Below are 17,033 nucleotides of genomic sequence, written 5' to 3'. Positions count from 1 at the left end.
TGAAGTGTGAATAATGTGACAATTTAAGTAAAAACATTTAGATTGTGGTGACCAGATTTGAATTAAAATTTCGGGCTGAAACAAATTAACTTAATTTCCTCCACTTTAACAATTCTCGGATATATATAATTTTACATCTTAGGGGTCATGATAAAAAGAAAATAAAATTCTCAAAGTTAAATTTGATAACTTTTCGAAGTTGTATTTGTTCGATTGTACTTCAGGCGCGTGGGAACTTCTGTCGAAATAACCTTTGGCAATCCGTTTTAATTTATAAACACTCAAATCTCTAGAAGCTTTTTTTTGCAGCATCTAGAACCTGCGAAACTTTGCAGATTATCTAGAATATAATATGGGTACCAGAATAATAATAATAATAATAAATGGACTGGTCAAGTTCTAAGGTCTCTAGATCGCCAAAGATTGTAACATATTCAGGTTTTTCGAAATTTGTAGAATCTCTAAATGTATGTATATTACGTATACCACATATAGATGGTTAAAGGCTAACTAAAACTTGCCTAATCATCCCCACCACCAATAGGATGACGTCATCTCCAAAATTTATAATAAAAAGTTTTTTACATTTTATAAAATACGATACTCCTGCACTTGTGGTGTGTGAATTCGTATCGAATTTTATAAATATCTTAAGGTTATCGTAATCATTTTAAATTGTTAAGCAAAATGTATTCGTTTATCCCCTCCGAAAAAATTGATGACGTCATATTAGAATTTTGCCGAATAAATTCTTTCCAAAATGTGCAAAATACGATCTTGTGCATTATCATTGCATTAAAAGTTTTTAAATTTCTTATACAGGGTGACTCATACAAATTAATGTAATTATTTTATTGATTAAATCGGGAACAGCTCACTCCGTTTTCCCGAAAATTTTGGAATGCGGTACTGTTATCATTAGTGTTACACTGCACCTATTCAAAGGGATATGTGACTTTGCAAAAATTTCATAATTTTTCGAAAAAGTTGAATTTGTTTTATTGTATTTCAGGGGCGAGGGAAGTTCTGTTGAAATAACCTTCGACCTATTTTTTTATTTCTAAGAACTCCCGAACATTTAACGTTTTAGACTCTCTTGAATATCTAAATTTCTGAAAAAAAAAAATCATTTGAAAGCCGCAATATTTTTAGAATCTTGAAAACGTATAAATTTTCCTAAATACAGAAAGATTGAAAAATAAATTAGTGAAAGTTGGCCATGCACGAAAAGACGTTTGTCTTGGTTTAAAATAAGTAATAACAAAAGTAATTTGCAATGTTATCAAACGAAATTAAAGCTTTTTCTGTTAGAGTATTACTTCAGAAATGGGTCAAAATTGGAAAATGGTGAATCGCAATATTCGTATATGGCTTGTTTTGAAGAATTTGTGGAAAATTTTCCAATAGAAGCAGCCAATCATACATTCTAATACTAAACTGTCAATCTGACATTTAATAAAAAAATTTAAATTACGACAAACGGCTTGTCGTGCATGGCCAACTTTGACTAATTTCTTTTTCGACCTCTCTGTATAATAATGCAGAATCTCCAAAATATGTACAATTTTTAAAAGTTTATGACTTGTAGACATTCTAGGGTTAGTCAAATTTGTATAATCTTAAAATTTCTAAAAATCTTCAAAATGTCTAAAATCTGGTTCTAGAATATGAAAGTCTTCAAGATTCTAAAAGTTTCAGGGTATGTACTCTAAAATTTTGAGAATAATATTTAGAATTTTCGATATTTTCAAATTGTGAATTCCTTTAACTGTTTAAATTTAAGACGTTTAAAATCTCAAGAACCTCTAAAATTTTAGAAATATCCGACAAAAATTTCAGAAAATTCTAAAACGCTGAAAATATGTACTTCTTTCAAAATTTAGAGAAGTTCTAGAATCCCTGTAACTTCTATGATCTCCAAAATCTAAAAATCGTTGGAATTTGTAGAACGTCTAAATTCTAATCTGCTGGAAATTCTGTCATACTCAAAATTTTTCTAAAATCTTTTAAATATATATAGGTGTAGATTATCTAGACCTTCCTATGACATCTAACACACACAATTGATTTACCTTAAAAAATCTGCATAATTTAAAAGTTTTGTAGGTGAAATACTTGTATTTTGTCAAACCAAAATTTTTATTCCTTTGACTTTCTTTTGTAAATGGACACACTATAGACGGTGCGTCACTAAACGTGCAGTTCTCAAAATTTTATTAGCCATTATTAAAAATAGAACAAAAAGTTAAAGACTGAAGGACCATATACTAAAATTAACTTAAACTGTACAGAGTGTTCTGTTTTTAACACCTAACAACAACTTCATTTTTCAAATCGACTACCTTAGAAGTTTCTACGTTAATTTTTGAAATTCTGATGTGTTATTTCAACTTCCTTGAAATTTTTTGGCAACGAGGGAGGTTCATAAAAAAATTCGAAATAGGATTATTTAAAGACTTGTATTACAATATTTTGTGGGGATATAAATGAAGGTACGCGCTTTGTTGTGGAATGAATACAACTGAGCCTTAACGTACAGAGTATTTATTCAAAAATTAAAATATTATAATTTCTTTCAAATTGGACATTTTGGATTTTATTAGTGCCCCTTATTCTGTTTTTTGTTATTTTTCTTTTTACTTATCAAGCGTAAGCTAAGGAATTATTGCTGCAATAGAGTCAGTTCGGCGACTGAACACTTTCATATTTTCTCGAAGTTTCACGACCCCTTGAGTACGAAAAAATAAGTTTCCCGTTTCTGTTCGTCTGTCTCCCTGATGACGTGACTTCAAAATTTTCATAGCAAGTGTGTTTTCGTAACATCTTGCGTTCGAATCACAGGCACTGGCGGAGTATGGGTATTTAAAGTATGAAACATTAATGAATTCAGAAAACTAAGCTCTATATGAATCTCTAAAAAAATATATATATATTACGTCATTAAAAAACAAAGTTTGTTGTTGTGTGGTCCCAAAATACATTTAAAGGGGAAGAAAAAAAACGTAAAGTGTCATTGAGTTTCTTACATTGTTACTGGTACCATTATCTTTATGTATAGAGATTATCAGAAACAAAAGTTCGTACAATCAAATTTTACAATTTTTCAAAGAAGTAGGGTTTGCTGAACTGTACTTCAGGGGCGAGGGATGTCCTGTCGAAATAATCTTCAACCATTTTTTTTTATATGTATTGCTCAATTCCTTTTTCACTCCATATTCAAATCGTCTGTTTGATACCGCCAAAATTCTCATAAAAATCCATCAAAATACTCAAGATATTTTGTTTCCAGGACAATAGGAGGTCAAACTTTCTAAGGAATTCACCGAAAGTCAGCTTGAAATGAGTTTAACGTCAATACTCAAGACTCGAAAATGAAATACGACGATAAATAAAACTAAATTTATTTCATGTGCCTACACATTTTTTCGATATTTATTTTAGAAATACAAAAAAAAAAACAAAGCAAGCTATATGAAACACAGACAGGTTACTACACTGAAAAACTGAAGAATAATCTTAGAAAAATTTGATTTAAAGAGTTTGCTTAACATTTGAAATCTGTAGCAGTTTACAACTGTTTGAAATTAAAATGTGATTTTTTTCAAAAAAATTGAAATAAATACACCATATGAACACGTACAGGTACTTAAAACAATAATAGAATCAATAGAAACGGAAGAGATTAATGCTTGTTGGTTGCTAACTGGAAAAGTGTTGCTAAGAGAAGTATCACTTTTCTTTATCATTTTCTATAAAACAAAGACGCACTTTTCTATTGAGTACACGAAAAACATACATATTATTACAGCAATATCACAATAATGAAATAAAATCCAATTAAATGACGTAAATCTGGGGTCTGGAACGTCTGACACCGGTCATAAATGTTCAAGGCTGACTAAAACCAGTAGTTGTATAAACCGCCTCAAAATTAACTGGGCTGGTACACGTTAGTTTCATAATTTCTAGAAGACATCTCTTTATCAATCCATTTCCTCAAAACCGAAACATCCGCATACACTCCAGGAACCCCTTCCATATTACATTCAATACCCCAGGCCACTACCCCTATTTGTTGGAACCTATTCTCCTGATCCTCAATAGGGCAAAACAAAGGACCACCCCCATCTCCAGTACACGCATCTTTATCCTTCTCCCCTCCCGCACAGATGAAGCTTTCGTGAAGATTAAAATACTGCCCCACTCTTGTCTTTCTCAAGGCTTTCTGACAATCAGGTCTCCCAATCAAAGGCAGATCAACCTTCTTCAAAATGGTCGAAGAACTCTGATTTGGAGCAAATTTAGGCTTCCCCCAACCAGTCGTGTAGCATCTGGTATTCGTGGAAATACCCCCTGATGGTGCCAAACACGCGAGGTTGATGTGTGGCTTAAGCTGCAAAGGTTCGCTCAAAAACACCAAGGCGATGTCATTGTAGTAAATTTTTTCTCTGAATCCTTCATGGGCCTTGATGGAGGACACGTCACGGTCTTGGTGCTTCATAATTTCGTTGGTACCTGAGGTGTCATATTCGCCGGCCCGTACAGTGTAGGTTCTGTTGTGGGAGAACCTGACGCAATGAGCAGCCGTCAGGACGACGGAAGGGTGGATCAAGGAGCCCCCGCATCGGTAGGCTCCGTCTTCGTACAGTTGTACCATCCATGGAAATTCTCCGAAGAGGGATTCGCTGCCTTCGGCGCTCACGCGACCGATGCCATCGGGGTTGCTGTAGCCACAAGATGTCAAGTTATCGGGTTGGCGAGGGCCAACGGTGTCGTTCTTGGGGAGGAGGCAGCAAATCTCGATGCCATCGCATTTGCAGTTTTGGCATGAATCACCAAGTCTGTAAAAAATGTGTCTTAATAGATTGCAAAAAGTAATAAGTATATTAATTGCTATATTTAAGAGCGATTGGCGTTTAAATATGTATATATAATGGGTTTCGCAGGAGGTTGTATGTAGAACTGCCTAATTAGTTGATATGCCGGTAGGTCATATAGAAGGTCGTGGTTCTGTTCTTGTTGTTAACATTCCAGATACGAAAATCAAAAAGGCTAGAGTATTTACCGTTGTCGATGACGAGAGCAAGAACACACGTTGTTTACAATTATACAGGATGTATAAAAACCTAAGATCAAAGAACGTGCCACACAACAGATTTTTTATTAATTACAAGCGTAACAAATGCACTGTACAAGCGTTGGGAAAAATACGTTCTCTAAATTTCCTAAGCTGAGAGCCTTACAGTTACCAGATTCTGCTCTATACACAGGACATTGCTTCCGCCGCTCCTCAGCGTCATTTTTAGTTGACGACGGTGGAGATCTACTAACTTCCAAGAGTCACGGTAGATGGAAGTCCTTTACTGTTCCGGGGGGCTAGATGGACGAATCATTGAGCAAAAAAGTTTGTAAGAAGATTTTTCTTGTATTGATGAAGCAGAAGCAAATACTTCAAAAAATACACTCATTATAAGCGAAGTCACTAGAGCTACTATACTGCGTACGGTGAGAGATTGAGTGACAGAAAGGTCACTAAATCTACGCGAAGAAAAGTGTACCATCCGCGCGAAATTTGAAATTTCAAAATCATTCTAATCTTAAGCTTTACAAAACATAAGTGTAAGTACGTATCCCCTGGAGAGCAACTCTCACGAGAGTTCTGGTTTTGATTTTATACCATCTTTAGTCTTAAGTTGTCATTTCCAATTTCAGAGGTCTATTATTGCAATAAATTAAGTTATTACCAAAAAAATATACGTAAAACAGACTTATGGGAGATTATTGTCGTACTCGAAATGTGTTCGTATTGTTAGAGTCGCTCACAAACTCGGAGAAACCAGGTAGAAACCCTGGGCAAGCGATACGCTTATCCAGTTGAAGGCCGGCCCGAGCATGGCCTTACGGGCTGATCTTGGAATTATTTTTCGTAAGCGCCGTCTCAAATGGACACGTACCTTAAAGAAGCACTGAAGATGAGAGTCAGAAAAGTGGCCTAACCTTAGTAATGGAACTTTCAGTAGTTTTACATTTGTAACAGAGACAGTGACAGCCAGCTGTGAGTGACAGGGTAGGAATTTCAGTGTATTTTATAGTGTTAGGTTGCTGAAAACTTACATGTCAACTGTCAAAATATCCCAATCTCTCGCCGGAACCACTATAGTAACATTAAACTCCCAAAATTGAATGATTTAAAGAGTAACGATTATTTACGGCGATAATGACGCATCGTGGATGACGTCACCCAGAGAGCGCTCGCCGAGGGGTAAACCGCCGACCATCAAGTGTACAATTGATTTCCTTTTGACAATGATTTCCTGTTGATTTCCCCCGATTTCTTTTGATTTCCTCTGATTTCCTTTGATTTCCTATGATTTCCTTTGATTTCCTGTGATTTCCTTTTGATTTCCTCAAAATTTGTTTACATAATGTACTACAGGGCGATTGTTAACTTTTGTTTAACTTGACTTTTTTGTTTTGCCGATAATGATGTTGAATTTAAACCTTTTTTTACCAAGTGTTTACTAACGTACGGTGACTAGCTAAGCTGAAGTGCTTTCCCTTTAGACGATAAAAATAAATAAATAAAATGTATTGTGCTGCTAAGCAACAAACTGAAATGTTTAAGAAAAAAAATCTGATTTTACTTACAAAAAGAACGCTACTCTAAAATCGAGGTTTCAGATGTCTAAATCAATAGAGTAAGTATACGTTCGAATTTTACACTTTCTTGGGTCAAATGTTTGTTCTAAAAGTGAACATATGCAATATTCTAGATTTTTTGCACATTCAGTCTATTTTAATTTTGAAATTAAAAATGTCTGCTGTGTACAAATTAGTTCGTTTAAATCACTCAAAGATTTAATAAATTATATTATATATTATTATTAATTTTTTAATAAATTATATTTTGAAATTTTGCTTTTGACTTTACGAAATTAAAAGTACATAAGGCCAAGGATATTTTAAGTTACGTCAGCAGTTTTTACTTATCAGTGACTCATAAGGCAACAACGACTGGCTGATACGTTCACAGAGGTAATTAATGAATACCAAATAGTCCAAAATCATTCTATTAGGTTTATCTCTGTGTTGTGCATACAAGATCATGTTAAAGTTTGACCTACTAAATCAAACTTACAATAATAACTTAAGTCATTAATTTTTAAAAATTGGGTTTATTCATTTATTATGGTAGCATAAACAGAAAAAACAAGTAGTTTCATTTATTTTATTAAATGTTAAAAAAAACGGTAACTCTAAACATAAAAGTAAAGCATTTCTGTTGGATCAAAATATCACAAAATAAAACAACTTCTTAAAAAATACTTATCCCATAACCTGGGTCGAGATTTGTGTATATATTGTAGATGATGTTAAAGTAAAAAACTGTACTAAATTCTAGCTACCCATAAATACAGATGATAACACTTTTAATTTTTTGTTCACAACTTTCAAATAAAGCATATTAGAAAAAAACTTTTGAAATGCTAAATTTAACACGTAACAATTTTTTTTGCACAATAAAGGAGTGGATAAACCCACTTGATAAATTTTCAGAGGTAATTTTCCCCTTTAAAAGTGTTCATGGGCACCTAGAATTTTGCACAGTTTCTTACTTTAGTATTCTCTACGATATATACTTCTACAAATCTCGACCCAGGTTGAGGTTACATTATCACAAATTTTAATCACATCACTTAAAAAAAAAACTAGAATTAAATCAAATATTTTTTCAATAACTTTTATTCAAAAACTAAACTGCCTCTTCTGAGTACCTGAGGTGGAGGTAGTTTCATTATATATCAATTTTCTTGGATCTGCCCCTGATCTTTAATGTCCGGAAACATAAAAGCATCCGGAATTTTTGGATTCCTTTTAAAAAAATCACAAAAAATAGGGTTAACTGATAACACTTTACCAATATAACATTTTTTGTTTTGTTTTTGAGCTGTTAATTGTACTATAATATAATCGTCTATATTTAAGTCTGGTTTAGAACGATGAGTCTTACTATTTTCAGCCTTGAGATTCAAACGAGGATTCAAATCATCAGAATAATTGGAAGAATTCAAACTTTTGGTGTCCGTGTTGTCATCATATTCGATACTACTTGGGTTGTCTAGATCAGATGAGTCACTTGATATATTATAGCGTCTTTTTTGTTTTCCAATTTGGTCTGGTTTTTGAATTTGAGATACATCTTTATGTTGAAGGCAGGTATCTGTTTCTGAGTTAACTCTACTACTATCACATTTCTTATTTTGAATAAATCTTTGGAGACGATCCACACTGACGCGATCCTTTTCATTGTCTAACAGCCAGTAAAGCGAAGACTTTTTTATAACTTTTGTTGTATTATCTAAGCGTATTCTGACTAGATCACTGTTCTCAACAAAAATATCGTCACTATCAAAACTTCTGAGGTGTATGTCTCTGTCAAATTTCTTAGATTCGTACGAAACTGTGCAAAGATCATTCAGTAAATCTTCATCTTGGTCAACTGGATCGTTTTCCAAACTTTGAAAACAGTTACGTTTCATGGCTATTTGAGAATTGTTGTAATTTTCAATGTGATCGCATTGTTCTTCACTAAACATTTCATCTTCAGCTTCGTGATTGCATTCATTGTCTTTACACGGAGGGAAAAATACATAGTTGAAATCTATTACATTTCATTCCTAAATCTTCAGTGTCACGCAGACAATCCCGTAAAGCTGATTCTACGGTGATTTGTATATATATCTTTATCTGAAACGTTTCCTAAGTCACATTTTTCACAAAATCTCTCTTCATGATTGAACTTTTTTTCCTGATTTCTCTAGGAAAAACGAATTTTTTATCCAAATCGTTTTTAATGTTGTTTATAGTTTGCAGTCTGTTACTTCGATGCAACATATCTCTTATACTAAAATTAACAACTGTGCTAAAAGTTTAGGTCATTGATTTAAGGCTTCTAAACATACTCCCAGAAGTTTGAGAGCTAAACTTCCAAGGTATGAACATATCATCAGTAAGATTTTTGCACGACCCGAACTTAATGAATTTGGTACCTCATATCATAAACTCAATTTTTAAAAACTAATTTGGGGTGAAATTATAAATTTGGTTTGTAGGTATAAAGAAATATAATCTATCATTTCTCATCGGAACTGCACTTCATTAACTACAACTTTAATATTTGTCAAGTTGAAATATCATGCTGTCAATTATTAATATATGCTGAAATTTTCTATAATTATGCCCTTAAAAGGTTATTTATTCTCCACTTTTAAGATTAAATTGATATTTTCTTTCTTATGATGAATGCTATGACTTATGTCGTACATGTTACGTTTATTAGTTCTAGAAAATATCTAGTTTAACTGGATTTGCTATGATGATTTTGGATTTCCTTTGTTTTCTTGTTGATTTCTCGTTAATTTCTCATTGATTTCCTCTTGATTTCTCGTTGATTTCCTCTTGATTTCCTTTTGATTTCCTTTGATTTCCTTTGATTTCCTTTGATTTCCTTTGATTTCCTTTGATTCCCTGTGATTTCCTGTGATTTCCTTTGATTTCTTCTGATTCCCTTTTATATTTCCTGTGTTTTCCTTTGATATCCTCTAGCGTGTACAATTGATTTCCTCTGCGGTTTACCCCTCGGCGCTCGCACAAAAACAAGCCTCGAGCGGATTACCGGAAGTCTCGAATGCGGCGTCCAGAAAAACGCTCGAAGCGGCGTTCGCTAAAAAAAGGCCTAGAAACGGAAGTCGCGATGGATTCCAGAAATACCTCGATTGGGAAACATCGAGAAGGGAATACGAGTCTAAATAGAGACCACCGTCGGGAGCGGACATTATTCAGTCGAACTACGAGTCCAGCGAATGTTAAGTCAGCAAGTCGAGTGAATCACGGAGTTATTCTGTACATAATTGTTGTAATAGTTAGTCGTGTAATTCGAGCTATTAACAAATAAATTGTTAAGTTTTACCTGCGACTATTTAATTCACCGAACATCGTAACAGTATGTAATATGTAATCATTTTCAAACTATTGATGAAGCGATTACCAATTCTCTTCCAGAAAATAAAAAAAAGCAAAGGAATCTGCGTGGAGACAGTTTAACGCCTTTTTTCAGGAGAAAAATTATGTATTGGACCATCAGAAATCCATTGAAGAAATCGCCAACATTTTGGAAGATTAGATTACAATATGTGAGGCTCGATGTGAGGTTAGAATGGTGAGGAATGTAAGAAGTGTGTAGTACACTCAGGCGTTTTTTGATAGCACCCATAATTATAATAACTATACCTACTATTAATTCTGACAGTCCAAAATAAACCAACAACGTTTTAAGTGATTTGAATTTTGACATAAAAAAATTATCTGATTGGTCGAATTTTTAAAAATAAAGCGTTCTTTTTGTGTAAAACTACCTGAGGTAAATTCTCAAAATTATGTTTGTTCCATGTTCTGGAATAACAAATTATTTTTGGGGTATGTTACAACTACAAAAAATAAACATACAGTGTTTTTAGTTGTCACGGAACCTCAAATTTGAAAGAATCCAATAGTGTGAGTAAGATTTAGCAGAAAAAAGAACAAATATTCAGAAGCCTCCAAAATGTTTTACACTTTATTTGCAAATACAGGGTTATGATAAAAATAAGGCACAAAATTCATAAAAAGTGCAGCATTTGTTAAAAAAAAATGCACATTGACATATCTAAAAAAAATTTAGGTCAAAGTTATAAAAGCTATGACTCCTTCGGTGATTTTTTTAAATAATAAGGTACAGGGTCATCATAAAATATTGTATTATTATTTGTTTTTCAACGCCACATTGGTGGATGCACTGTTTCGGCGCTAACGCTTCATCAGATTCTGTCGGATATTAATAATTTTTTCGTTTTTACTGATTACTGGTGCGTTTTCCCACACTTTGTGCGTTAATTGACTTGTCTTGTTGTTTTCGTTTGCTGTCTTCCCCTTTGTTCGAACGTGTCTCAAAACACAATTTTTATCAAAAACTTTAGATCATTGCGGAATAATCTCAGGTAATGAACACCGAGGAATGGGTCCGGTCAGTGTTACAAATAACTTTTTTAGGTTAGGATGGGTTATTCTTTGGAGCAAAACACGTTCATCATCATGTCCTATTACCGCAATGGGGTGTTAGATGAGGATGGAGACTGGATGTACTCTGTGGATTTGTGTAAAGACGAATGTCTGGTGAAATATCCTGTTGTCATTCAAGAAGAATCTTTGAAGACGCACATACGTCGAATTGTGGCCAGATTTAACGACACATTTGGATGGATGAAGGACAGCGTTTATAAGAACAGAGTCCACACATTGGAAGAACTAATGGATAAAACATTTTTGTAACGAAAATCTCAATGAAGAAGTGTTGCAAGACATTTTTGAAAATAAAAAAAGAAGAGTGGCTTTGTATTTACGGGAAAATGGACAAAAGTTTCAACATCAACATTTTACATTTCATTACATTTGTGCTAAGTAAATGAATGTGATCAATAAATAAAATTGTATGTAAAAGGTGTATGTAGGTACCGCAATAAAGTTTTTTTATCTTCAGTAACTTTCAGTTTTCTTTCTGTGGTAGTTGCATTCTCTTAATTTAAAACTTACTTCAACTTACTGTTTAGTAATAATTCTAACATTACTACTAGGAAAGTGAAAAATCTTCATTAAACATTCTGTTATTTTAAGAGGTCTCGTAATCATCTACAGAACTCTTAACACTATGCTCCTGAAATTTTATTGTTTTTTTCATCTTTTTTATTATAGAAATTTTGAAAAATCTTGATGTTAAGATGGCCATATGGGCGTGTTTTGAGTAGAATTTCTTTGACATTGTTTTTACACAGATATCTACAAATTGCAAATTTGAAGGTAGTGCTTGGACATGGCGGTTTTCACCTAGATCAAGGCTTTCAGTTGGGATTTTTCAAGAGAGAAGCACCGGTTACAAATCACATTTGTACAATGTTTTGACAAGTCCTTAGAATCTACAAACTGAACATTCGCGGGATCACAACTTTAGCAAAATTATATAATGCAAAAACTACTCATTGCCATTTTAAAACAGTGGTACTGTTGCTTAATTGTGACAAGACTTGCTCTGTCATTGTCCATTACGTGATTTTTCACAATTTTTACCTTCTAAGTGCCTACAAAAATGTAATTTTTTAATTAATTACCGTGTTCATTGGTTTCGACAAATTTAACTTTACATTTTGGATTTCATTATTTGAAAAATTATTGTTTCTTTGCAGAACAGACCAGATGATTTATTATGTTGAACTCTAATCTACTTCCAAGGTGTAATTCATGACGAAGCCCTTAAACGCTTTTCTGGTAATTTACAATTTTTGAAGGTCAAATGTATTGCAGTAGCGTTCACAGATGCTCGATAACACATTTGACAGATTTGTTTTGACGTTCGTGACATTTCAAAAGAGTTCAAATCACTTTGGTGATTAGTGGCACAAGAAAAATTTCACTTGTTATTCATTGGTGGGTTGACTACAGCATTTTATGATGACCTGTATAATATTTATTGCATTATTTGATAAAGCTTATTTTTCTGCATATGTAATTTGATGTAAATTGAGAAAATTAATATCAAACAAAATAAACTTGATTATAATGATTAATATTAAATAAACAAAACAATACGTTGGAACAAAAATGTATGCTACAGAAATTGTTCAAACTGCTGTTCCTCATTCATTCATACTGTGGAGATTTATACGAGTCATTTCATGACGAATTCATACCTTAAAATCGTCTAAGAAATTATCGGGGTGTTCATGTACACGACTTTTTAAATGTCCCCATAAAACAATCAAGGTGTGTCAGATCCGGAACCCTAGGTGGCCATTCTATTGGTCCACGCCTTCCAATCCACCTTCCATCAAATTGTTTATCCAAAAAAAAAAAAACTTTACATTTACGCTACAATGTCCCAAGCAGCAGACTGTCGTCTAATTCACGTCAATTTTTGGTCATAACTCTTCGGCGACGTCATTCGCCCAAAAAATCACGTGATAATGACGAGATTTTTATGACTTACTTCTGACGTCAATTAATGACGTCAAAAGGCCGTCTTTTCTTCGTCATTTTTTATAGATTATATGATCAATTAGATGTGGGTCGTCGTATTCTTTAAAAAAGTGGCCTTCATCATGCTTAATTATATTTAGAGCAAAAAATACAACGGCTTTATTAGAAATACACCAAAGACAAATTTTTTCATTCTAATAATTTCTAATAAAATCATTATTTCTGAAAACTTGTTTACTCTGGAAGTGTTATTTTGTAAGTACCTGCTTGGCACATTATAAATAGAACATCCGGGGTTGAGCGTATAATAGTGAAAAGACCCTATGACACAAACAAAGTCACAAAAATTCTTTGTCCATTGTTCCCAAAACGGAAGAAGGTTTTGAAGAATTCCTTGGTCGAATTTTGATTTTATAAAGACGTTTATAAAGTAATGATGGTTAAAAAAAAATTAGAGAGTGATTTAAAATTTAGTTTTATTAAATTTATTTCATCTAATGAAAAAATAATGCTCAACTTCCGTATTTACTATACAATACATCAGATGTTTGAGGCGTGCATTCGGACTTCCCCTTTTTTCGGTATTTATGGTTATTGCACTTCACAATGAAGCATTCCAATATTTCCAGTTGGTTCTCAACCACCGAACCTTTCTCGTGTATCCGTTACTCACTTCATTTTTAACGCAGTTTTGTGAAAATTTCTGCCATTTAGTGTGGGTTGTACTTATTTACACTAGGTAAATTAATATCTAATAAAATAATAATTTTAATTTTTACGCGTTTCTGTTATTTTTGTTAACTGTACGTAGATAACAAAAGCAGTTTTTTCAGATAAGCTGGAAAGACCACCATTAATTACTGAAGATACTCCCACTGATTATGAAGAACTTACGGTGATTGTTTTTGAAAATGAGGCGCCATAAAATATTGCAAAGGTATGTTACTGCAATTTTTTGTGAACTAATGCTAATGAACATAATTTTTTTCTAGATTTGAAACAAATACAAAACACATGTGCGAAACGAAAGAAATGCTAAAGAAAACGAGTGAAAAAATCTCCAACATGGAAACATCATCAAATTTGACAACTGAAAAAGAAAACTAAAATAGAAGTTATGCCGCCAAGACCACACCTAAACAAATTTTGACGAATTACAAGATTATCTTTTCCTATTAGAACAAGCAGATTTCTTTGTAAGTTAAAAAAATACAAGTAATTCACATATACATATAACATAATATTGGATATTATATACAGGTATAAATGCCTGTAATACTACATTAATGTGATTGTTAAAACAGAATTAATTCTTAATGGTACTTTTTTGTGTGTTGGGGACAGTCAAGTAGAAAGTTTTATAGTGCATTTTTAAATCAAGTAACTTCCAGAATGCCATTCAATTGTGTTTTCCCTTTATTGCAGGTTTTTTTTTTTAATAGTTTTTGTAAATAGATTTGTTTGTATTTTTAACACTGATTTATATTTTATTATAGTTTTCTTTTAATATTCTTTGTAACTAAATAGATTTCTTTGTGTTTTTAAAACTGATTTTTCTTTAAATAGCATATTTTATAGCAACGTTTATTTTTGATTATATATTGTATACTATCCTTTTTTTTGTTTATACTAATTATACTCGTAATTACCTGTATGTAGATTTGTTTGTGTTCTTAGGAGTGGTTTATCTTTAATTTGTTTAATTGACATATATTTTTTTATTTGTTTATTGAAGTTCATTGTTGGTTGTACAGAATTGTAGTAAATTGAACTTTTTTACACCAATTTGTTTTAACTTTAATTAATATATATTTTGCTTTGGGGTTTACCTGGTGATTATAACGAATTATATTTTATTTAAGGGAAACAATATAAAAATATAAAATTATTTCAGCGTTTTATTTATTGCATATTTTTTTCTAAAAATCAAAATATAGAAAACGTCTTAAAATGGACAATAAATGCCGTCTCTAAGACGTCAGTACATCACGTCAATAGTTCGTTAGAAAATGACGTCATCTGGACGAGACATTTGACCGTCATTGGTACGTCAATATCACGTGAAATCTTTGGTCATTATGACATAATTGATGACCATTTATTCACGTGAAAAAGACGACATCATGTTGCCTGGGGTGGTGGTGCTCCATCCTGTTGGAACCAAATCCTGCGATTTAAATTTTGTAGATGATCTAAATACCGATCTGCTATTAAATTTCCGTGAAAAAGGTAGAGGCCAATGAATCTTGTGTTTATTATTCGCAACCAAAACATTAATTTTTGGGGACGTTGGGTGTGTGCCGCTTGAACCCAATGAGGTTGTTCTCCTGCCCAATAAGGACAATTGTGTCTATTTACGGTACCATTTAAGTAAAAAAGTTCAGGGAATTTTTATTCTTCTGCATCGAATACCAACAAACTCACTATATTTTCATGGCCAACCCTACTATATTTGTTTACAAGCCACAAACTACCAGATTACATACAGCCAAAAAGTATTCTTTATTTTATTAAACCAACTTAAGAAACTAACAAAAGCGATTCTCTTCCACAAATTTTTGTTTTAATTTGTAGTTATTTGGATTTCATTTTGTTTCCTGTTCATATCATGTTTATTTCCTTTGTTATTAATTTTCTCCATTTTTTTGTTATGCAACCACTACATCAAGCTACGTTATGATATGTAGAAAAATAAGCTTTATCAAATAATTTGATCAAAATTACAGCGTCTCATATAAAAAAATCACTGATGACGTCGTAACTTTTACAAATTTGAGGTAAAATTTTTTTGACACATATCAAAAAATGGAGAGTAAAATGAAAGGCTTTTTTTCTAAAAGCAAATTCTGCACTTTTTGTGATGACGAATCTCTCAGAATTATCGTAAAAATAACAAAAATGTTTTAAAGAACATAATTACTGAAGACAGATTTTCTTTACTATCTTCTATTATTTGGATTGGAATAATGAAATTTACAGGTGTGAGGATATTTCAAATATTGTATAAACCTTTTCACATTCAAAATCAAAAGAATAGAAATTAGTGTATTAGAAACGATTTTAATAGTATTTTAATATATGTTCGAACTGTAATATAGGAGTCATCAAATTTAGATTAGATTACTATGCCATTGATTTCAATAGAATGACTTACGTATATATTTTTTTTAAATGACTACTCGTTAACGTTTCCTTCTATAGTGTTTTTTTAATTTTTAATAAAAAAAAAACATGAGCGCTGTCAATAAAACAAACAAATTGTGAAAAATGAAAACAAAAAATTTACAAAATACACCTAGGTATTCATAAAATAATTTAATAGCTGTGGGGCACTGATGGCCGTGACTTTTAATATTAAGTCATCAAAACAGTCAACACAACAAAGTGATTTCTTCTAAAGGATGTAATCATGTTTTATTTAAAGAATCCTAATCATTGTTTATCGCAAAATTGTGAAACAACAAGTACTTTTAAGTACAAATAAAAATGCACAGAAATACTGACCTTTCATCGAGTAGTCCTTCTCCATCGGTAATGACTGTCCCATTGGCTCTGCATTGATAATATGGTACACAAACACAATCACCTGCAGTTTGCGAATACACCGTATAAAGTAAAACCGAACAAAGGACAGCGATTTGACTCCACATCTTGAAGATTCCTTGAGTAAACTAGCGATTATTACAGGACTTATTTATATATACTGGTAACTGGTTCACGAAGATAAAACTTGAACGACTCACGTGTAGGGGAAAACCAGTAACATCGAAGTAGTAGATTAAATTTCACAATCCCTATCATTAGTGTCAAACGTACAAATGCACAATGTATTATTTACCGCACAACTTATTTTGGATATATATTTTGGTGTTTCATCCGGCCAAAAAGACATTTTTTTTGTTTAAACTAGGAGTATAAACTCTCCTCTACACTATGTTTTGGGAAATACGCACAAGAATACCATACGA

General features: G+C 32.4%; 1 protein-coding gene across 1 annotated transcript; it reads right to left on the bottom strand.

The window, feature by feature from the left end:
• Positions 1 to 3,488: 3,488 nt before the first annotated feature.
• Positions 3,489 to 16,795, bottom strand: LOC135123489 (phenoloxidase-activating factor 2-like). The gene is made up of 2 exons (XM_064048164.1): positions 16,570 to 16,795; positions 3,489 to 4,841 (listed from the first exon to the last, which is right to left on the bottom strand). The coding sequence occupies exons 1-2, from the start codon at positions 16,713 to 16,715 to the stop codon at positions 3,932 to 3,934; spliced, it is 1,056 nt and encodes a 351-aa protein (XP_063904234.1). The 5' UTR covers positions 16,716 to 16,795; the 3' UTR covers positions 3,489 to 3,931.
• Positions 16,796 to 17,033: the final 238 nt, after the last annotated feature.

The sequence above is a fragment of the Zophobas morio genome, unplaced genomic scaffold (genome assembly GCF_036711695.1).
Source record: "Zophobas morio isolate AGI-343-1 ecotype UQ-CSIRO unplaced genomic scaffold, CSIRO_AGI_Zmor_V1 ptg000006l, whole genome shotgun sequence".
NCBI lineage: Eukaryota > Metazoa > Arthropoda > Insecta > Coleoptera > Tenebrionidae > Zophobas > Zophobas morio.
The sequence above is the reverse complement of the archived record's forward strand: the minus strand, read 5'-3'. Positions and strand labels throughout refer to the sequence as shown.

What these genes read in the sequence shown, in the direction of transcription:
- LOC135123489 (XM_064048164.1), bottom strand. Translation starts at nt 16,715, where the DNA reads ATGTGGAGTCAAATCGCTGTCCTTTGTTCGGTTTTACTTTATACGGTG. An exon ending in GAAGGACTACTCGATGAAAG is followed by an intron (nt 4,842 to 16,569) that starts GTCAGTATTTCT and finishes CATTTTTTACAG; the next exon opens with ACTTGGTGATTCATGCCAAA.